General features: G+C 41.3%; 1 protein-coding gene across 1 annotated transcript; it reads left to right on the forward strand.

The window, feature by feature from the left end:
- The first annotated feature begins 567 nt into the window (after positions 1 to 567).
- wdr26b (WD repeat domain 26b) lies at positions 568 to 17,839 on the forward strand. Its single transcript, XM_039781814.1, has 14 exons — positions 568 to 1,196; positions 3,360 to 3,459; positions 4,660 to 4,716; positions 7,427 to 7,563; positions 9,432 to 9,529; positions 9,640 to 9,796; positions 10,202 to 10,340; positions 11,086 to 11,226; positions 11,616 to 11,735; positions 12,589 to 12,734; positions 12,954 to 13,032; positions 13,158 to 13,287; positions 13,694 to 13,888; positions 14,009 to 17,839. The coding sequence occupies exons 1-14, from the start codon at positions 892 to 894 to the stop codon at positions 14,032 to 14,034; spliced, it is 1,830 nt and encodes a 609-aa protein (XP_039637748.1). The 5' UTR covers positions 568 to 891; the 3' UTR covers positions 14,035 to 17,839.
- The last annotated feature ends 894 nt before the right edge of the window (positions 17,840 to 18,733 follow it).

Raw genomic sequence — 18,733 nt, forward strand, 5'->3', positions numbered from 1 at the left:
CTGATGTGTGACCCCTTTTTTATGGTAAGGAGGACCACCCTTACTCTTTATGATAACCTATATTTAAATATGGACTGCAAGAGCAATTTATGCTTTTATTCTGTTTACATAGCCGTGTGATAATGGTCAAGTCAACTTTTAGCCAAAATCGAAAACCCTCTACCTATATTGTATGCAGGCCTATTCTTGGAGATAACTAATTTGGCTAACATGATTTATTGAGTTGTGAGCGGTTTAGTTAGAAATGTAAAAGCTGCACACCTGTGGAAAGTCAATACGAGGTTAACACATTATTACATATTTGAAATTCCGGATATATTAAAGGCAGGTCTCTAGAGACAGTCAAATGAATTTTAATGTATTGTTTTATTGTTGTCAGTTTATTATTATGCTAACTAGCATCTCATGCGCCCCCATGGATTATAGTTCTACCCGGAAACTTGGTAGTGTAGGAATTTCCGGTTACGTCAGGGCGTCAGGACTCCATTAGAGCTGCAGCTGTTTGGAGAGAAACAACAACAAAAACGGGCTAACTGACAGCGCTCCCATATTGACAGTCCGGTCTGAGCCCAACAACAAGGCCTCAAATCTGGAAGCTTAACCTTGATTTCCCACCCGGAGCTCCGCCGGCTTCTAACCACGGCCGCTCTCGGTGAGGAAACTCTGGCCTCCGCTTCCTCCTCCTCCGACTCGGACACCGGCGGAGCGTCGCCGCCCCCGCGGAAGAAGCACCGAGCCTCGGCGGCGGAGGGAGCAGGAGAGCCCGGGGCTTCAGCGGTTGTAACAGGCCTGTCGGGAATTGTATTAGGACTTGCTACTCACTCTCCACACTCTCAAGCCACCTCTGCCATCCACTTTAACCGAAGTGTTGTCAACAATCTTAGCAGCAGCATGCAGGCAAACGGGGCAGGACAGGGACAAGAATCTCCAGAGCTCTCCTGCCTTAACAGCGCACAAAACGGGGAGTCATCCTCGGCTGGCGGAACCCACTCCAATGGGCTTCTCTCCAGCACAGACAACGGGAATAGTGTCGGTACCAGTAACGGTGCTTCAGCCGGGCCCGGTTCGGGGACTTCGGCTGCCTCTACGGCCTCGGGCTCGGAGGTCGGTTCTCTGAAAAAGAAAAAACGGCTATCGCAGGCGGAGGAAGATGTCATACGATTAATAGGGCAACATCTCCACGGACTAGGGCTGAAGTAAGTTTATTCAAAGTCGATGAAAAACCTAGCTACAAACGTATATAATGTAACAGTTGAACACGACATGTAATCGACATTACTGGTGTTTCGTGTGAAACTGCTACATAGCAGATGGTAAAAGCGCTATTAGTGCGCTTGACAGACACAAACATGGGGGATGGGGTAACGTCAGCTAACGTTAGTTAGCTTGGCTGTTGGTAGAAAGAAGGGGTCCATCTTGCACAATAACAGTTCGCTTGATAGCTAACAGCACTAGCCTGCGCTGAGGTGCTAGCTATGTCCTGACATTAAACCTTCACACAAACGTAAAACACCGTCTAAAATATGTCTGCTTAACAGATTTAGAATTAGCTGAAATATGTTTCATATGCCATTAGCGCAACAATGCGTTAATTAAGATTATATATTTCGCACTGAATCAAAGGCATTACATCATCTAGCTAGTAACGTTTATTCAGAGATCCACTGACTTGTTATGGTTTGCAAAGCATAAAATGAATGTCACGCGAATGGATAACACTTGATTTAGCTTCTTACACAAGCAGGATTATCGAGTTTGCAGTGTACATTGGTGCGTTTCAATGCTATTGCAAAAAAAATATGCGGAGGAAATGTTAGTGCGGGTTGTGAATGTCGGTTTTCGCCTGGCTGTTGGTTGGTGGGTTTCTTCATTTTCCATCTTGGTTGCCTCGGGAAGAATATGTTTTTTTTTGCAAGACCGTTTGGGTGGGTAGGTTGGCCACACTGTAATAACTAGCATGGTTATGAAAACTGCCCTGGTTATTTTAGTATTCCGAGTGCGCCGTTTGCACGTCCTGGGCTGTCATTTTGTCCATGTCTTTATTATATCAAATTAATCACCATATGCAGCTATCTACCGAACATGATAATTTTATTTCTAGGTGAATGTTCTTTATTTTTCTGTCGCTGTCACTGTGTTAGAGCAATGTGTCAACAGTCAGTCACAAACCGTAACACGCATGTATCGGGGCATGTATGTATTTAAAGACAGCAGTCGTCGATACAGTGGCCGACAGTTGGTCCTGGATTGAACAGAATCTGTTGGTTTCATGGCGTCTGAAGAATGCGCTTTCTATCAGCTGTTTTAGATGGAAGCGCTGTGTTTGAATCTAATTATAGCATAGTGGGGGTTTCAAGAAATGTATGTCTAGCCCTCTGGCTCGGGTAGCCACTGTTGGATAGCTAGACATCCGCAGATATCTGGTCTCCAGCTGAGAAAGTGTAGCTGCCATTACAAGGCATTATAAAAGACAGCCTTACATCGCTATGTTTACAAAGGGGGAGGGGGGGGGATTTCTGGTATGAGACAGAGCTCTTACATTTCAGCTGGGGAATATGCAAGAGAAATCAGTGTAGCAGCCTGCTGGATGAAAGGCTCAACACAGAGCTGCTGCGCCACTCCATTGATACCTGAAAATGATGTCATCATGCTGAAGGTGTCAGCCACCCCCATCCCAAACCCCAACCCACTTATCTCTCTCTCACACACACACATACACACATATCAGCAGACTTGTTTGTGGTGGGGGAGTGTGTTTAGCAGAGAGGTGGTGTTTGGACAGATGGTTATGGTTCATGGTTTACAGGCTGAGAGGATGATCTCAACTGCAGTGGAAGCTCTCTTCATTTTAGTGAACCTCCTACTGTCCACAAATAATGCTCTGGTGACACAACTGTGTTAGGCTGGCTTCCTTCCGACATTGTTGGCCATGAAATTGCCTTCATCGTATTGTCAGCCAATGACGTTATTATTGTCCCAGTGTTAAAATTATTGTTGCAGATCTCCCACTCACCTATTTGCTATCATTGTGACCATGATACAGTCACAGTGGTGAAATAGGTGATTAGATAAACAAGAAAAGTTGAGTAATCTGCCTCGAAATGGCACATTATATAATCAATAATCATGAGCTAACTTTTCAAGTCCTAACTGGGCTCTGAAATATTATCTTTGCACTTGATTCTTAAGATTGATTTATAATGCATGTTAAAGCTTTCCTCTACTTTCTTTTATTTCACCTGTATTGTGTCTGTCAGCTAACTCTCTCTCTCTCTCTCTCTCTCTCTCTCTCTCTCTCTCTCTCTCTCTCTCTCTCTCTCTCTCTCTCTCTCTCTCTCTCTCTCTGTGTGTTTCTGCAGTCAGACAGTGGACCTGCTGATGCAGGAATCAGGCTGCAGACTGGAACACTCCTCAGCTACCAAGTTCCGCAACCATGTCATGGAGGGGGAGTGGGACAAGGTTGGTCTTGGGTTACCATGGTTACATAATAGCATGCACTACGATAGGCAGGGAATTGGTGACCTTCCTGGTGATCTATTGTCTGTATTGTACTGTAATATGACTTATCGACAAAAGCGAGTATGATTCCTGTTAGGAAGTGGTAAAGGAAGCTCGGGAAAGCATAAGCAAAGTACTTAAAGTGGTCTGCATTTGAGCCACTCATAAACGTTCCTGACAAATACCAATGGAACTCTTTTCTTGGCTAACAGAGCTTACTGTTAAAGTGCTATTTGATGTTGGAACTGGCAGTTTTGGGCGCATAGCTTTATTTAAAGTCTGTAACCATTAAGCACATGATTCATGTTGTGACATTCAATGTCATGGATTGTATTTAAAAGAACAAAATTTAATCTGGTTCAAATTATTATCATTGAGAGCTCGGGGAAAAATCTGACTTCTGGTGGTTGAAAAGAATGTTTGGTTGGTCAACAGGTCTTGAATTATTGAAGGGCGAGTATAAAGTGCTCATTATTACTATTATGCCTACTCTAGTGAACCATTTTTTATCATTTTGTATAACAAAATAACAAGGCACCATTCCCCAATATGTGTCCATTATTATGTTAAAAGATCAAAAAAAAATTGTTAATCAGAACACCCAAAACATAGCAGAGTGGTACTGCAGGATGTTGTGAGGACTCCATCAGGCCGGTAATGTGGGATTTGAAAACATTAGGTTTGTATTGGCACACTTTAGGACATTTTTCTCTAATTGGCTTTGAAATCAACACTCTCGGCTGTATTACCCTGTTCTTGCAGCAGAATTATTCTCGTTCCAACATTTTAGAGCTGAGGCTTATGAAAGCACACATCTTATTAAATATGGCCTTGTGAATCTTCTAGAATAATGACCCTATGTTTGAACTGCAGGATGGGAAAATAACACCAGCCTTGACCCAAATAGTGATACATTTTTGGATGTGGCGAGTATGGTTGTACTCTCCACAAACCAATCGTAAACCAGACACTGTTTTAATTCCCAAAATCTAGTTTTTCTACTGCGTAAATAACACAAGAGACCAGTATGTTTTTTGACCAAAATATCTCTATTACTGCTGGTGTGATACGTTTTGTTTCTCCATGCATGGAAACTGCTGAGCTAACCATTTCTCTCTTTCTGTCTCTCCCCTCCATCACCCTCCCTTTGTTTTGATCTAGGCTGAGAATGATCTCAATGAGCTGAGAGCACTGATGCATTCTCCCAATGCCATTGTGGTAAGCTCCCCTTGAACTGAATGACAGCCAGTTAGAAGGCACAACTGGAGGTTCTAGAATGGTTCCACTAAAATGCAGGGCTGCAGGTTCTTGTTGTGGGACACTGAAAGCCAAAACGTTCTGGATGACGCCTCGGAAAGTATAGCCGCAGAAATGGACACCTCATTAGATTTAGGGAATGAATGCGTGATTCTGTCGTTTTTAAGCAAAATGTGGTTCGGTTTTTTGCTAGCTTGTCCCAACATTGATTAAAACTAATAGACTCAAAATAGGCACTTTTCTATTGATTATATACATATATTAGGGCTGTCAAGATTAACCGATTAACGCGTTCTGTGATGTGGGCCTCGGGCCACTCCATCCTTCTCTTAACACATCCATGATGGCTAGCAGTTGGCTAGCACCAACTGTGTGCAGAAATGGATATAGAAAATGGTAATTTTGAATTGCAAGTGCAGTTTCAAAGCCCTTCCAGATGGGTATCTTGACAAGACTAAAGTTTATTTGCATGTACTGTCGATGTGAGTTGAGTTACCACCGGAGTACGTCGAGTCTCAAATACCACTTGCTGGCTAAGCATACGGCTGATGCAGAGAACCCTCGCCAAAGGCAGGCCGCGCTGGATAGTTTGCAACGGAGACGTAAGAGGTGTAAGAAGTACAAAGAAGTACAAGTGTAAAGTGGGACACTACATTGTGTTAGTATTACCAAGTAATGTAACATTTAGGTCAATATGCCCATCTGTTGTTGCTTGATGGGCTTACGTTTGCCATATTATGCTTTCAGCATATTTTGTGAGCATACAGTACCTTTTTGAGGTTATTCTGGAGAATATTCTAGACAATATTTGTCATTGTTTTGGATTGTTGCAATAATAATAAACATTTGCATAAAGCAAACATATTTGTCTGCTCCCATGTTTATAAGAGCATTAAAAACTTGAATAATATACCTTTTGAAGTACATTTAGAACAGATAAAAATGTATTTGCGTTTAATCGCAAGTTAACTACGGACATGCTAATAATTAATAACAATTAAATATTTTTATCGATTGACAGCCCTATATATATATATATATATATATATATATATATATATATATATATAATCTTAGCCTGCTGCAGATTTATTGTGAATATTGCAGTAGATCTATAACAAGAAATAGCATTACAGAAATGCCAAAGATATGTCTGAAATGGTCAGTTCTCAGAGATTACTGACAAGTTTATCAAATTTAACATATCTTGTTTAGTACATATTATTGTCACAATTAGGTTTAATAAAACAAATGAAGGGACACTTGTTCATGTGTTATGTGTTTATGTCAAATGACTGTAAGCCAATACATTGTTATCAGAATTGTTAAAAGCTCAAATATCAATGTCAGCTTTAAAAATTATTTTCATTCATAACGGCAAGAGTACAACCATAGCTGTATCCCAATTCCACACTGCATAGTCATTTTAACGAGACGTATGTAGTGCATCCAAATTGAGAAGTAATGAAAATTAAGTGTACTCACTACTCAGAGATTTTAGTACTAGGTATACCAAATTTGCTTGATTTTCAAGTGTGGCGTTGAACTACACTGGTGTCCCCAATGTATTTCACACTGGAAATAAAGGAGATCTACTCACAGCTGGGAAAAAATTAAAATAACTGGATGGTGGAAAAAGGGCGTAAGGACATTTTTTGGAGAAAAAAAAAGTAAATTACATTTTTAGAAAAAACTGTTTGTAAATTTGGCATTTTGATTGACATATGTAAGTCTACTTGTATTATTTGTTGTTAATACAAAATTATAAAAGTACATGTATTGTATACTAACATTTTATACTGTGAAGATTTGTGAGGCTTAGCTCTGGCTAATTAGCCCCAGCTAGCATGCTAATTAGCAGACAAGATGAGCTTTAAAAATGGTCCCATGTGTCTCAGTCAAGTGCCTGCTGCTCCGTGTCAGAAGTCTCTCTAACTGCCATCACCATTTGGGTTATTTAAAGAACGGCTGCTGTAGCTGTTGATTTTCAGCTGTATGTACAGCGTGGGTAGCCATTTTAGGTTTGTGTTGTCATTGTCAACATGACTTTAACTGCAGTTCTGGTAGGCAGTTTACTCATATCACAGGCCTAGTTGGAGAGTTGGGAGATGTGTTCTTGCACTCTTTATTTGTAGACCTGTGTGGGTGGATGTTTTCTTGAATTTATGTGCTTGCACCCGTTGTCAGGGCTGCAGTTCCTACTGCATACCTTAGATAAGACAGAGACTCTTGATACCACAAATGTGAACACTGACCAGCATCAGCGACTGGTAAAAACACTTGCCAATGGTCTTCTCAGTATGAAGAAAGTAGGCTATTGGCATGACCATATGTCTTGGTTACATCTATAAATATGTTCTGATAATGAAAACATGTTGCCCTGCAATATGCTGCCATCATTTCAAGCATTTATGGCAAATCAAATATACATTTTATATTGTGAATATTTTTATTTTTTTGTTGCTATACACAGCTGTACCTAAAAAGCTTTCTATGTCCTTCTATAGCCATGCAGAGCAGCTGTTGTTGGATCAGTGGTTGAAATTGCTTCTTATCAAAGGGAAACCGGATGCAGTAGTATAAGCTTACTTGTCATTCTTTTCTTCCTTCCTTTACTTTTCAGTTTAATATAAAATCTCTTCTCTGTACCTTTTGTCTCTCTTCTTCTCAGCGTATGAAGTTCCTGCTGCTGCAGCAGAAGTACCTAGAATATCTGGAGGATGGCAAAGTCCTGGAGGCTCTGCAGGTTCTCCGGGGAGAGCTGACGCCACTCAAGTACAACACAGATCGCATCCATGTACTTAGCGGGTACGGTTAAAAGTTTGATATTTCATCTGTCTCATAGTCATCAGACGGTCTACACAAATACACACCTGCAAACTTAGATAACTCTGTAATCACTAATAATACAGCTCCCACCACTGAGCCAACTATAGAGCCAGAGAGACTTTTTAATGGAGGCTGGTTAGTCATTGGAATGGAATATATCTCTCAAGCACCAGGGCAGTTTTTAACCAGTCAAATCCATCCTGAAAATGACATTGTAGATAAGTATTTTCAATTTTGTCACACAGCTATTGTTCATCAAGTTACACAATACATTGTAGGGTAGGATGCTTCTTTTTGGTAGAGATGTGTATTTATCTTTCAAGTCAGGGAAAGCGTGACAATTGACAATAAACATGTGGCCTTTAAAAAATAGTTTCTTTGAATAGTTTTTGCTAAACTGCGCTAATTTTGATTGCTTTTACAGCATGTTTAAATCAATGGCTTAGATCAATATCTCTCATGATCTTTCGCTTGGTCGTAATTTGGTTGTCCAATATGCATACTATACTAACACTGATCCTCTGAGATTCACTATAATGGTATCAGTAGCTCCATGATCCTCTATCTATCTAATCCATGGTCTGATCAATGTTCAATTCAATTATTATTATTTATAGTATCAAATCATAACAAGAGTTATCTCAAAACACTATACAGATAGAGTAGGTCTAGACCACACTTTATAATTTACAAAGACCCAACAATTCCAGTAATTCCCCCAAGAGCAAGCATTTAGTGCAACAGTGGCGAGGAAAAACTTCCTTTTAGGGAGAAACCTCCGACAGACCCAGGCTCTTGGTAGGCGGTTTCTGACAGTGCCGGTTGTGGGTGTGATAATAATAGTCACAATAAAGATAATGGAACTATGACTAGAAATAGTAGTTGTAGTAGTTCATGGCGTAGCAGGGCACTACAGGGCGTTACAGGATGTAGCAGGGCACTGCAGGGCGTAGCAGGGCACTGCAGGGCACTGCAGGGCATAGCAGGCCGTAGTAGAACGTAGCAGGGCATAGCAGGGTGTAGTAGGACGTAGCAGGGCACTGCAGAGCGTAGCAGGGCATAGCAGGGTGCAGAGCAGGACCACGGCAACAGCTGCAACCATGATTTAGGTGCCACCCTAATCCAGGAAAACTGCTGGGCGAAAAAACATAAGGACTCCGGGGAAAAAGCTCCCCAGAGCTAAATTAGTAAAAAGCATTTCTGGGACAGGGATGCACACAGATGGAAAGAGAGAGGAGAGAGGGGCTCAGTGTAAAAGGCAGTCTAAAACTATAACAGCATAATTAAGAGCTGGTGCAAGGCAAACCTTAGCCAGTTCTATAAGGGTTGGTAGATGAATCTGACAACTATGAAGAGAAGCAGAGAAGAGAAGGGGTGCCGTGTATAGACCCTTCCCGCCAGTCTAGGCGAACGCTGTAACTCCTCACTCCCTAACTATAAGCTTTATCAAAGAGGAGAGTTTTAAGTTTACTCTTAAATGTGCTGACGGTGTCTGCCTCCCGAACCCAGACTGGGAGCTGGTTCCACAGGAGAGGAGCCTGATAGCTGAAGGCTCTGGCTCCCATTCTACTTTTAGAGACTCTAGGAACCACAAGTAACTCTGCATTCTGAGTGCGCAGTGTTTGTTTTTCTTTGTATTACATCTGTATTTGGTGTAGTATTAGTAAGAAATGTTCACCCTATTATCACAGATTCTCACCATACTAATCACTATTTTGTGCTCCTGCTGGCAACTTGTCAACATTCAACTATTTTTGTTGTGATAATATTACTGTGTATGTTATAATTTTTCCTGTGTACTGTACATTGTTATTTTTCTGATCTGTGCTGCTTGTGTCTTCCTGCAGGTACCTAATGTGCAGCCATGCTGAGGACCTGAAGGCCAAGGCAGAGTGGGAGGGCAAGGGCACTGCCTCACGCTGCCGACTGCTGGACAAATTACAGAGTGAGGAGACCTGTCTCTACGCTAACTCTGTAGATCTAATACACATATTACATGACTACAACACTACTAAATACATAACCAATATGTCTGTCTTTTATCTCTCCTCGTAGCATACCTGCCACCCTCTGTGATGCTGCCCCCTCGGCGGCTGCAGACCCTGCTGCGGCAAGCAGTAGAGCTGCAGAGGGACCGCTGCCTCTATCACAACACAAAGCTGGACAGTAGTCTGGACTCAGTCTCTCTCCTCCTCGATCATGTCTGCAGCAGGTTGGTACAACACAGCTTGCATGCTGCTCAGGCCCATAAAGAACCTTAGTGTTAAACTATCCTGCTGCAGGATCTGATATGTATGCATCAGTTGACCACCTGTTGTTATAAAACTAAAAAGTTGATGCATATGGACTGAAAGCCTTGCTTTGTATTTTTCTCCTGTGTCAGAAGTCTTAACTCCTTTCACCTCTCTTTGATGTCCTTCCCCTAGCATCTTACTACTGTATTATGGCTGCAGTACGCTGTTGTTTCATAAGTTTAGCCTTTATCATTTTCTCATCATTTTTTCTATCCTTGCCCTATGTTTTATGATTTTCTGATTGCAACATGTTAAGACATAGACAACATAATCAAAGAAGACCTTCTATTGCTGACTTAAATTCTTCTTTCTCCGCATCCCAGGAAGCAGTTCCCCTGTTACACTCAACAGATTCTGACAGAGCACTGTAATGAGGTGTGGTTCTGCAAGTTCTCAAATGACGGCACCAAACTAGCCACTGGCTCCAAAGACACTACGGTCATAATTTGGCAAGTAGACCCGGTAAGCGTGAAAAATGCCTATTAACACACTGCCTTTTTTTATGATTTAGTCCACAGCTAAAATTACCCTCCAAGAATGTCGTGGGCAGGGCTTTTTTACATTTGCAGGCAGTTTTCTTTTTGGCATTTTAAAATATGTATCTAACAGTAATGTACTTTGTTAGAATTCCCCATGATAACCGTTACGTGCATATAAAACATTCTTTGAAGCACTTTTATTTTCTGTCTTAGATTATGAGACATTATCTATAGAAATACATAAGTTCCACTTGTTAGCCCTTTGGTGAAGTCTGTCATTTGTCTCAGATATGTTACTGAGAATTAATATGGTACTCTTCATTGCATCCTTAACTTCTGAATTTGGTTGGTCCTCTGGTGTCTGTTTTTATATAAAGTAGAAAGGCGGTTTACTTTCTATCTACTAAATAAGAACCCTGAAACAAATGACGTACATTCACAGAAGTGGCTTGTCGTCAAGGTTCTTTTATGTTGGTTCAGACTTAAGAATTGGTTTGACTGGTTTGAATTTTGTGCACCATTGCCATGGAATGATGAAAATAAATTTGTCATGAAGACTGAACTTTGTAGCATGAATTCTTCATTTAATGTCATGGAACTTCTTCTTCCAATGTGCACTCTGACTTCAGTTTGAAAACTTGGAACCCTAGTGCCTCTGCAAAAGAGGGCCCCCCTCAGTGTGTCAGAATTAATTTTATTATAATCCCTTTCGTCTTATCTTTGTGTAGGAGAGCCACCAGTTGAAGCTGCTGCGAACCCTGGAGGGTCATGCATACGGCGTCTCCTACTTAGCTTGGAGTCCCGATGACACCTACCTGATCGCCTGTGGACCTGACGACTGCTCTGAGCTGTGGCTCTGGAATGTTCAGGTAATGTTTCAGGCCCCACTGTACATACACTAAACCTATACTTGTGATACCTCTTAATTGGCATGTTTCCAAATGCCAGCCCTGTTTTACACGTGAACGTGAGTTTACAAAAGCATAGATCGGTGATGTCAAAGACTTGAGCTGTCTATTTCAAATTCAGTAAACAAGCACATAAGGAAAACAGGCCTTTCAGCCTCCCATAGATACTCTGTAGGCTGTGTGTACTCAATGACCTCTCCCTTCCCCTCCCCTCCCCTTTTGTTTCCTTTTGTTTTCCTTTTATCCACCCCTCCCCTCTTACTTAATGTTTGTTCTTGCTGTCTCCCTTCCCCCCCATTTATCTCTTCTCTTGTTTTTCAACTGTCTCTGCCAATCCCCTTGATGAGCAGACGGGGGAGCTGCGGACCAAAATGTCCCAGTCCCATGAAGACAGTCTGACCAGTGTGGCATGGAACCCTGATGGCAAACGCTTTGTCACCGGAGGACAGAGGGGACAGTTTTATCAGTGTGTAAGTGGATGGATACATTTTTTTCCCCGAACAGGATTGCTTATTGGGATGTGTTTGAACCAGTAAATGCCTCCAATATTTATAGTCCATTTCTCTCTCAAGAATTATGGATCTTCTCTGTAGTCAATCAATGCTGAATGCCTGTTGCATTTTAAAGGCAGGTGAGGGCGCTAAAACAGGGAAGACACTGTATGTGAGTCATATACAGCTTTTAAACATCTGCTCAAATGTTGCTTTGACCTTAAACAGACCACTTCGAGATAATTGGATCTGCCGGTCTATTGATTTTCTAGCCATGAACCCGATGAACCCATACGGATGATTTTTTTTAGATTTTTTTTTTTTATCTCATATCTTTGGGAATATGGTTTATGTGTGTATCTATGCTTGTTGTGCGTGACCAGGTCTCTGTGTAGTTAAGATAAAAAATAAGATAAACCTTTATTGATCCCCAGAGGGGAAAATTGAGGTTGATAATGATTCAGTTGATAATGTCTATAAATGTGTGTAAGCTTGAAATGAACATTTGAACTTATATCTCACACATTTAAAAAACAAAACTGTCAAACTGCAGAAATGTGTGATTTAATAAGTAAAGTAGAAATGCCCAAATGTACAGCTATTTCATTGGTGTTGTCTGACAAATCAGTGACATGTTGTTAAGTGGAAGGAAAGTACATTATATTTTTTTAAATTTTTTTTGTCTGATGGTTGCACTGTGTTGGTGCCTGAGCAGAAACAAAGTTCATCTAACCGGTCCTCTTGGTAAATAATTTTGCCATAATATGCTTTGTCCATGTCTTCATTCCCCTGTGAAGACTGAGAAATGAGGTGTCTGTCTTTTTGTTGTCAGGACCTGGACGGTAACTTGTTGGACTCCTGGGAGGGCGTTAGAGTGCAGTGCCTGTGGTGCCTGGGTGATGGCAGGGCCGTGCTGGCCTCAGACACACACCAACGTATCCGGGGGTACAACTTCGAGGACCTTACAGACAGAAACATGTATGTGTCAGCCCTAGTAATCCCTGTACTGTAGTATATCTAGAGTATGGTTCAATTATTATTGAAAATACAACATATTTTGCTCATGAATGCCAGCCAATGGACATGGATATTTAAAGCCCCCACCTAATCATTCTCCACCCACTCTGAAGTTTTGTATATTTGCATTATCCAGTACAGTGCCTGACTGCCTGTGTCTTGTTTACATGTCCTTTACAGAGTTCAGGAGGACCACCCTATCATGTCTTTTACGGTTTCAAAGAACGGGAGATTAGCTTTGTTAAATGTAGCAACTCAGGTGAGCTATATCTCCACCTTTTTATTAATATCACTTTATTTGCTTCTAAAGCACAGTTTGTGTTGATAAGACACTATGCAGGACGCTTCAGCAGTTATAGGCTACTCTTCCACAACCTTTTGTAGGGAGTGCACCTGTGGGACCTCCAGGACCGTGTGCTGGTGAGGAAATACCAAGGTGTGACCCAGGGCTTCTACACCATCCACTCCTGCTTTGGAGGCCACAACGAAGACTTTATTGCCAGTGGCAGCGAAGGTACAGTCCAAGAGTACTGCAGGGCAAAATATTGACCGGGATAACACCGTGGCTCTTTGTAACAAACTGTAGTACTTAGGCGGCCCCTGCTGACACATTTTTATCTCATTCTGTGGACTTTGTGGGAGACTAGAATCTTGCTGTGTTTGGTTTGTGTTAAGAAAAAAATCTTATGTGGGATATGGTGCCGTTTCTTACTGGATCCTTGCTGATTAGTGCTGTAGTATTGACTCGTATCATCAGACTTGACATAAATTTAATTTAATAATTTAATTTATTGTCATATCTTTTCTCAATTTCTAAACTATTAAAAAAACTATTAACCATGCATTGTCATATTTCATACCGTTTACTGACTATCTTTACTTCCACCTGTTGTGTTGCGTTCATCATTCCTTCTCTACAGACCACAAAGTGTACATCTGGCACAGGCGTGGTGAACTTCCCATTGCTGAGCTAACAGGCCACACACGCACCGTTAACTGTGTGAGCTGGAACCCGGCCATCCCGGGACTCATGGCTTCCGCCTCCGATGACGGCACAGTGCGTGTCTGGGGTCCTGCACCTTTCCTCGACTCACAAGAGGCGGACGCACTCAACGGTAACTGCCAAATCAGTTTTTTTACCATAGTGCATGGAAGTGTTGTTAGCAAAAGAATCATGAGGTGTTACATCTCTTTATTCACCTGATCTTTTTATTTATTTATTTTATTCTCTGCAGAAAACTGCAGTAACATGGACAGTTGATGGTCACTTATGGAGCAGATGACATCTCTCTTTAACAACAATCCAAGATTCCCACAATAAAATGAGATCTCAACGGGCGAATCAAATCCAACACCAACCTAAAGCAAGACAAGAAAAACAAACAACAAAAAGCCACCAAGACAAAAAGAGAAAACAAAAGTGAGAAAAATGTGTCTTCTGACTGACCTAAAGAAAATGGTGGAGGTGATGAAGGACACTCTAAATATTCAGGTCCTCGTCCAAAACCTGATCCCGACCCAGAGGAAACCCAGTCAATGCCCAGCGGGAAACGACCGCCATCCACTGGTGAGATGTAACGGCTGTTCTCCTCCAACTGACCCTTCTTCCCCCCCATCTGGCTGCATGGCCACCAGCCATGCCAGGTCCTCACACAGTTTCCCAGGAAACCCGTCTCCACCTTGAGCTTGGAGCACATCAAGTCCCCCCCCCCCCTGTGATTCCTCCAGACAGACACAGCAGACCAGCCGTCTACCATTTGTCTGCCTGTTTGTCTCACATTACCTGTATAATGTCTCCAAGGACATGGGTGGGGTGTTGTTGGGGGAGGATGGTGCATATAGCAACTCTTCTGTATGTATGTTTTCCTCTTCCCCACTCTCTTGCTCTATTCTTCGCATTCGATCTGTTGGACAAAGGCTGCAAATCCACCATAAAAACACTGACTGACCATCTGACAAAGAACACACACAAAAAAAAAAAAAAGAGGCTATGCTAAATGTTGGATTTTTTTTTATGATAGTCATAGCGTAATTCTCATTTAAGAGGTGAATCTTAGCTCAAGTAGTGCCCGTGGAAAGCTTTAGCGTGAAGATTCCACTTTGTGTTTCTCGACATTAGGAAAACAAACTTTTTATTCCTTAATTTAACTTCTAACATGGACGGTCGCTGTAGTGTTTCCAGCTGACAGCCGCCCCAACCCCCTCTGTTGAACTAGCTACCGCACAACTCCCATTACATCTGCCTAAGAGGAGATGGACAGAGGGATTCACAGGTCACATATCAACGGTGAGGGGGTCAGACGTTGGTGGTGAGGTGGGGTTTCCACTGTCAGGACACATACTCTGACCTTTCTCAAAAGACACACTTTCAGATGTGAAAAGAGTTCAAGTGCAACTTGGATTGCATACCAGTGACTGCTGTCCCTCCTCTGTGTGTGAGAGAGTGAGCGAGAGCAATTATGCATGCACACATTAGTGGGAGAGTTGACATTTGTGGGTGCAGGTTTAATTGGCGCGTGTTTTTGTATGTGTGTTCAATTCACACCAGCAGAAGATTCACACCCCCTCCTCCCCCCTCCCTCCCCTATGCTCCTAATCCCATAGTAAAATTGTAAGGAGGATTTTAAACCAATTCTAAGTTATCCAAAGCCCCATAGGGACCTCTATCTGTGGAACAAAGAATACTTGAGAGCCATTTTGTAAAAGAAAAACTTTTCTTTAATCTGGGGCTTTAATTTTACATTACAATTTTTTTCTTCTTCTCCTTACCACGTGGCATTCAAACGGCACTGAGTTTATTGCCAATACATCGTCTCTGTTGGGGGGGGGAAAAGAAAAGGAAGATTTCAAAATAGCATTTTGAGTGAGGCATGTTTCAAAAAGCTGTAAAACTGTTGTGTTCTTAGCAAAGGGTCATTTCATATGAGAAGTTATTGTTTGTAATTATTGAACGAGTAGTAAAGCACGGCCCGAGAGAGAAGAGGCACCAATAACCAGAACCACTCTCTGAGCCCACAGTGTTGTTGCAATCCTAAAACACACACACACATACACACACACACACACACACACACACACACACACACACACACACACACACACACACACTGCCTTCCCTTCCTATTCATACAGTTGCACACAAACCTTCAGTATGTATGACACCCCCACCACTGCACTTTGCGTGGTCTTTCTGCTCAATCTCACCTACTGCAATGGCATCAATCCATAAGCTTCTCATAATCTTAAGGTCACTGCACTTGCCATTCTGATGGCTTAAAAGGTCGCATTGGCAAAGACTCCAAACCTAACCGGAGATTGCTAAAGGAATTGAACCCTCACTATGCCTCTATGCACCCAAAAGCAGTGACTAATCATCTTGTCGACATTATAAAACGGAACCTCGTGTATATAAGGCACAGCAGCCTCATCTCGAGGTATACCACTGTTGGATCTTAGAGAGAATTCAGAATCTCTTCCCCGCCCCTCCCCCCTTTTGCTCTCCAACCAAGTTATTCAGTGGTCAGTGCGCCATTCAAAGCTTTCGTCCTCCCTTTTTTAGGGTATGTAATGACTATTTGCTACAGACTGATATACAGTAAAACATGTTTAAAATAGTGCTTTTCTGTCTGTTTTTATTGAACTTTTTTTGTTACTTAAATTTTTTTGTTCACATTATATCATTTTTGGTTGACCTCTATCCCTGTATGATCATATTAAAATATAACCAGACATTTGGACTCCTCATTTCTTTTGTACTCTTTATAACCCCCTGTTATCTTTCTTTTATAATTTCTTTTGTTTCTTTGTGTTCAATTGCATTTTATCTACCACTACTATTACAAATGAATATGCACAGTACCACCCATGTCACTTGGAGTGGGGATAGTTTTTAGCAAATGTGTTACCTACAATCAAATCAGGTTTGAACTTATCCACCCCTCGCCTTTAAAGAGTTTCCTTCATGTGAAAATCTACTTTACCGCATGTCTGTGTAATTGACCGAAATCTCTCTCTCTCTCTTGGTGTGCCATTGTTGATTGATCTGATCTTTCTCAAAGCCAAATCGGCACACTTGGTGTTTTCTGTAGGTTAACGTGTGTCATGGTCTGATATTCACACTTTGGGAACCTTTATCTCAACTCTTGGATGCAGAATGGATTCCTCCTCCACACCCTACGTTATTTCAGAAGACTTGAGGCAAATCACACACACTTAAACCCTAACAAGAGTTTCAAGCCTATCATTCAATTCACAAATGCTATGTCTGTATGCAACCTGGTGTCCATTCTTCTTTTGTCTGAGTTTACCAAGGGAGTTGTTTCAGATTTAACTATGTCTTATTTCTCTCTCAGAGGTGGTGGTGGTGGGAAGGGCCTGGGTGGGGAATATCAAGTGCTACTGTAGCATCTCTAAGTTCCTTGGGCTATGGCGGGAAGGGGTGATGTGTGGCTTTGCGTTTAATGTGTTATTTACAAAAGTGATTGTACTGTTTTGTATTGTTGTGTAGGAAAAGTGTTATGTATGCATATTTTCAATAAAGCATTCAGGGTTTTGAAAACACAAAAAGGCCAGTGGAGGTTTGATGGGGCAAGAAATTGTGAAGGCCCCGAGAACAAAGCTTCAAATCCCCAGAAAACCTATTTCTCCCACCTCGTAAAACACAGAAAGGGGGTCCAGGTTGGCCCTGAATCACTGCTTTGGGCATAGCATGTGTCAAAGGGTCACTTACAGTTTAAAACACTGGGTTGAATTTCTTTCTACTTCGTATTCAGTAATTTTTTCAAAATGTCTTGAAAGCAATTACTGGAGCTAGAACATATAGTAAGAGGTTATCTTTGATGCTATTAGGAACATTATATTGAGTAAGCCCTGTTGTCGGCCCTACGTTTCTATACAAAACTTGCCATTTACCGGTACTTTAGGTAGTTGCACAAGGCATGGGTGCTGGTAAAATGTGAAATGTGAAAGTATCTTTTTTTTTGGGGGGGACCCAAAGTGTTCATTATTAAGGACTATAAATAAGAAATGATGAAGTAGAACGTGAATAAAACCATGGAATTGTGAAATAATCCAATACATTTTTTTTTCAACTTTGGTTGTTGCTTTGCAGACAGCATACTTGATTGACAGATAACGGCTTTGCAATGAAAAGTGGTATTATGCAATAAAAAAGGCCATTGGGGGAAAATGTCATCATGAAATAAAAACGAAATTGGAAAAAAGACCTTTTCAAATAAAAACTGTTGGACTGAAATAAATCAAAATGACCTGCAATAAACTCTGTTATTGTCAAATGAATGGCATAATGAAACAACATTGCATAATAATGAGATGAGATTTTAAATGTACTGGATTATTTCACTATTTGTGGTTGTATTAAATATTGTGTGTGTATTCATTTATTTTATGTAATTTATTTAATATAAACCACTGTGGGGCTCCATTAATCTGCAATATCGGACTCAGTGCTCCACCTGGTGGTGTCTAAGTAAAAACAAAGTTCACAGCAGCAGAACACAACATGGTGGGGACAGAATCCTATATGGGGAGTGGAATTAAACCAGGAGCTGATCATGGACCCCTGTGACAGCAGATGCATACCTAACTTGATGAATTACTTTAGTTGAAGAACTTTTTAATTATTTTTCATATATGTAAACCTGATGGCTCATTGTGTGCAAGTGGCTGTCAAGCCTTCTGTTATGGTACAAATAGAGTTTGGTTTGGATGTCTGATGTAGCAGCTGTCACAAAGTGGCACAGTGACATGTTTTTTAACAGATGCAAATAAAATCAAAAAGACACATAAAGCTGCTCCCCATAAACTGTACACACTGTAGTAAGATAATAATAAGCATTGTTTGACATACAGCACAGTACTAGCGAGCAAGGAGGTTTTGTATTTGGTCCTGTTTGTCTGTCTGTTGGTTACTGTATCTCTAAACAGACTTCACTGACATT

The sequence above is a fragment of the Perca fluviatilis genome, chromosome 18 (genome assembly GCF_010015445.1).
Source record: "Perca fluviatilis chromosome 18, GENO_Pfluv_1.0, whole genome shotgun sequence".
Classification (NCBI taxonomy): domain Eukaryota; kingdom Metazoa; phylum Chordata; class Actinopteri; order Perciformes; family Percidae; genus Perca; species Perca fluviatilis.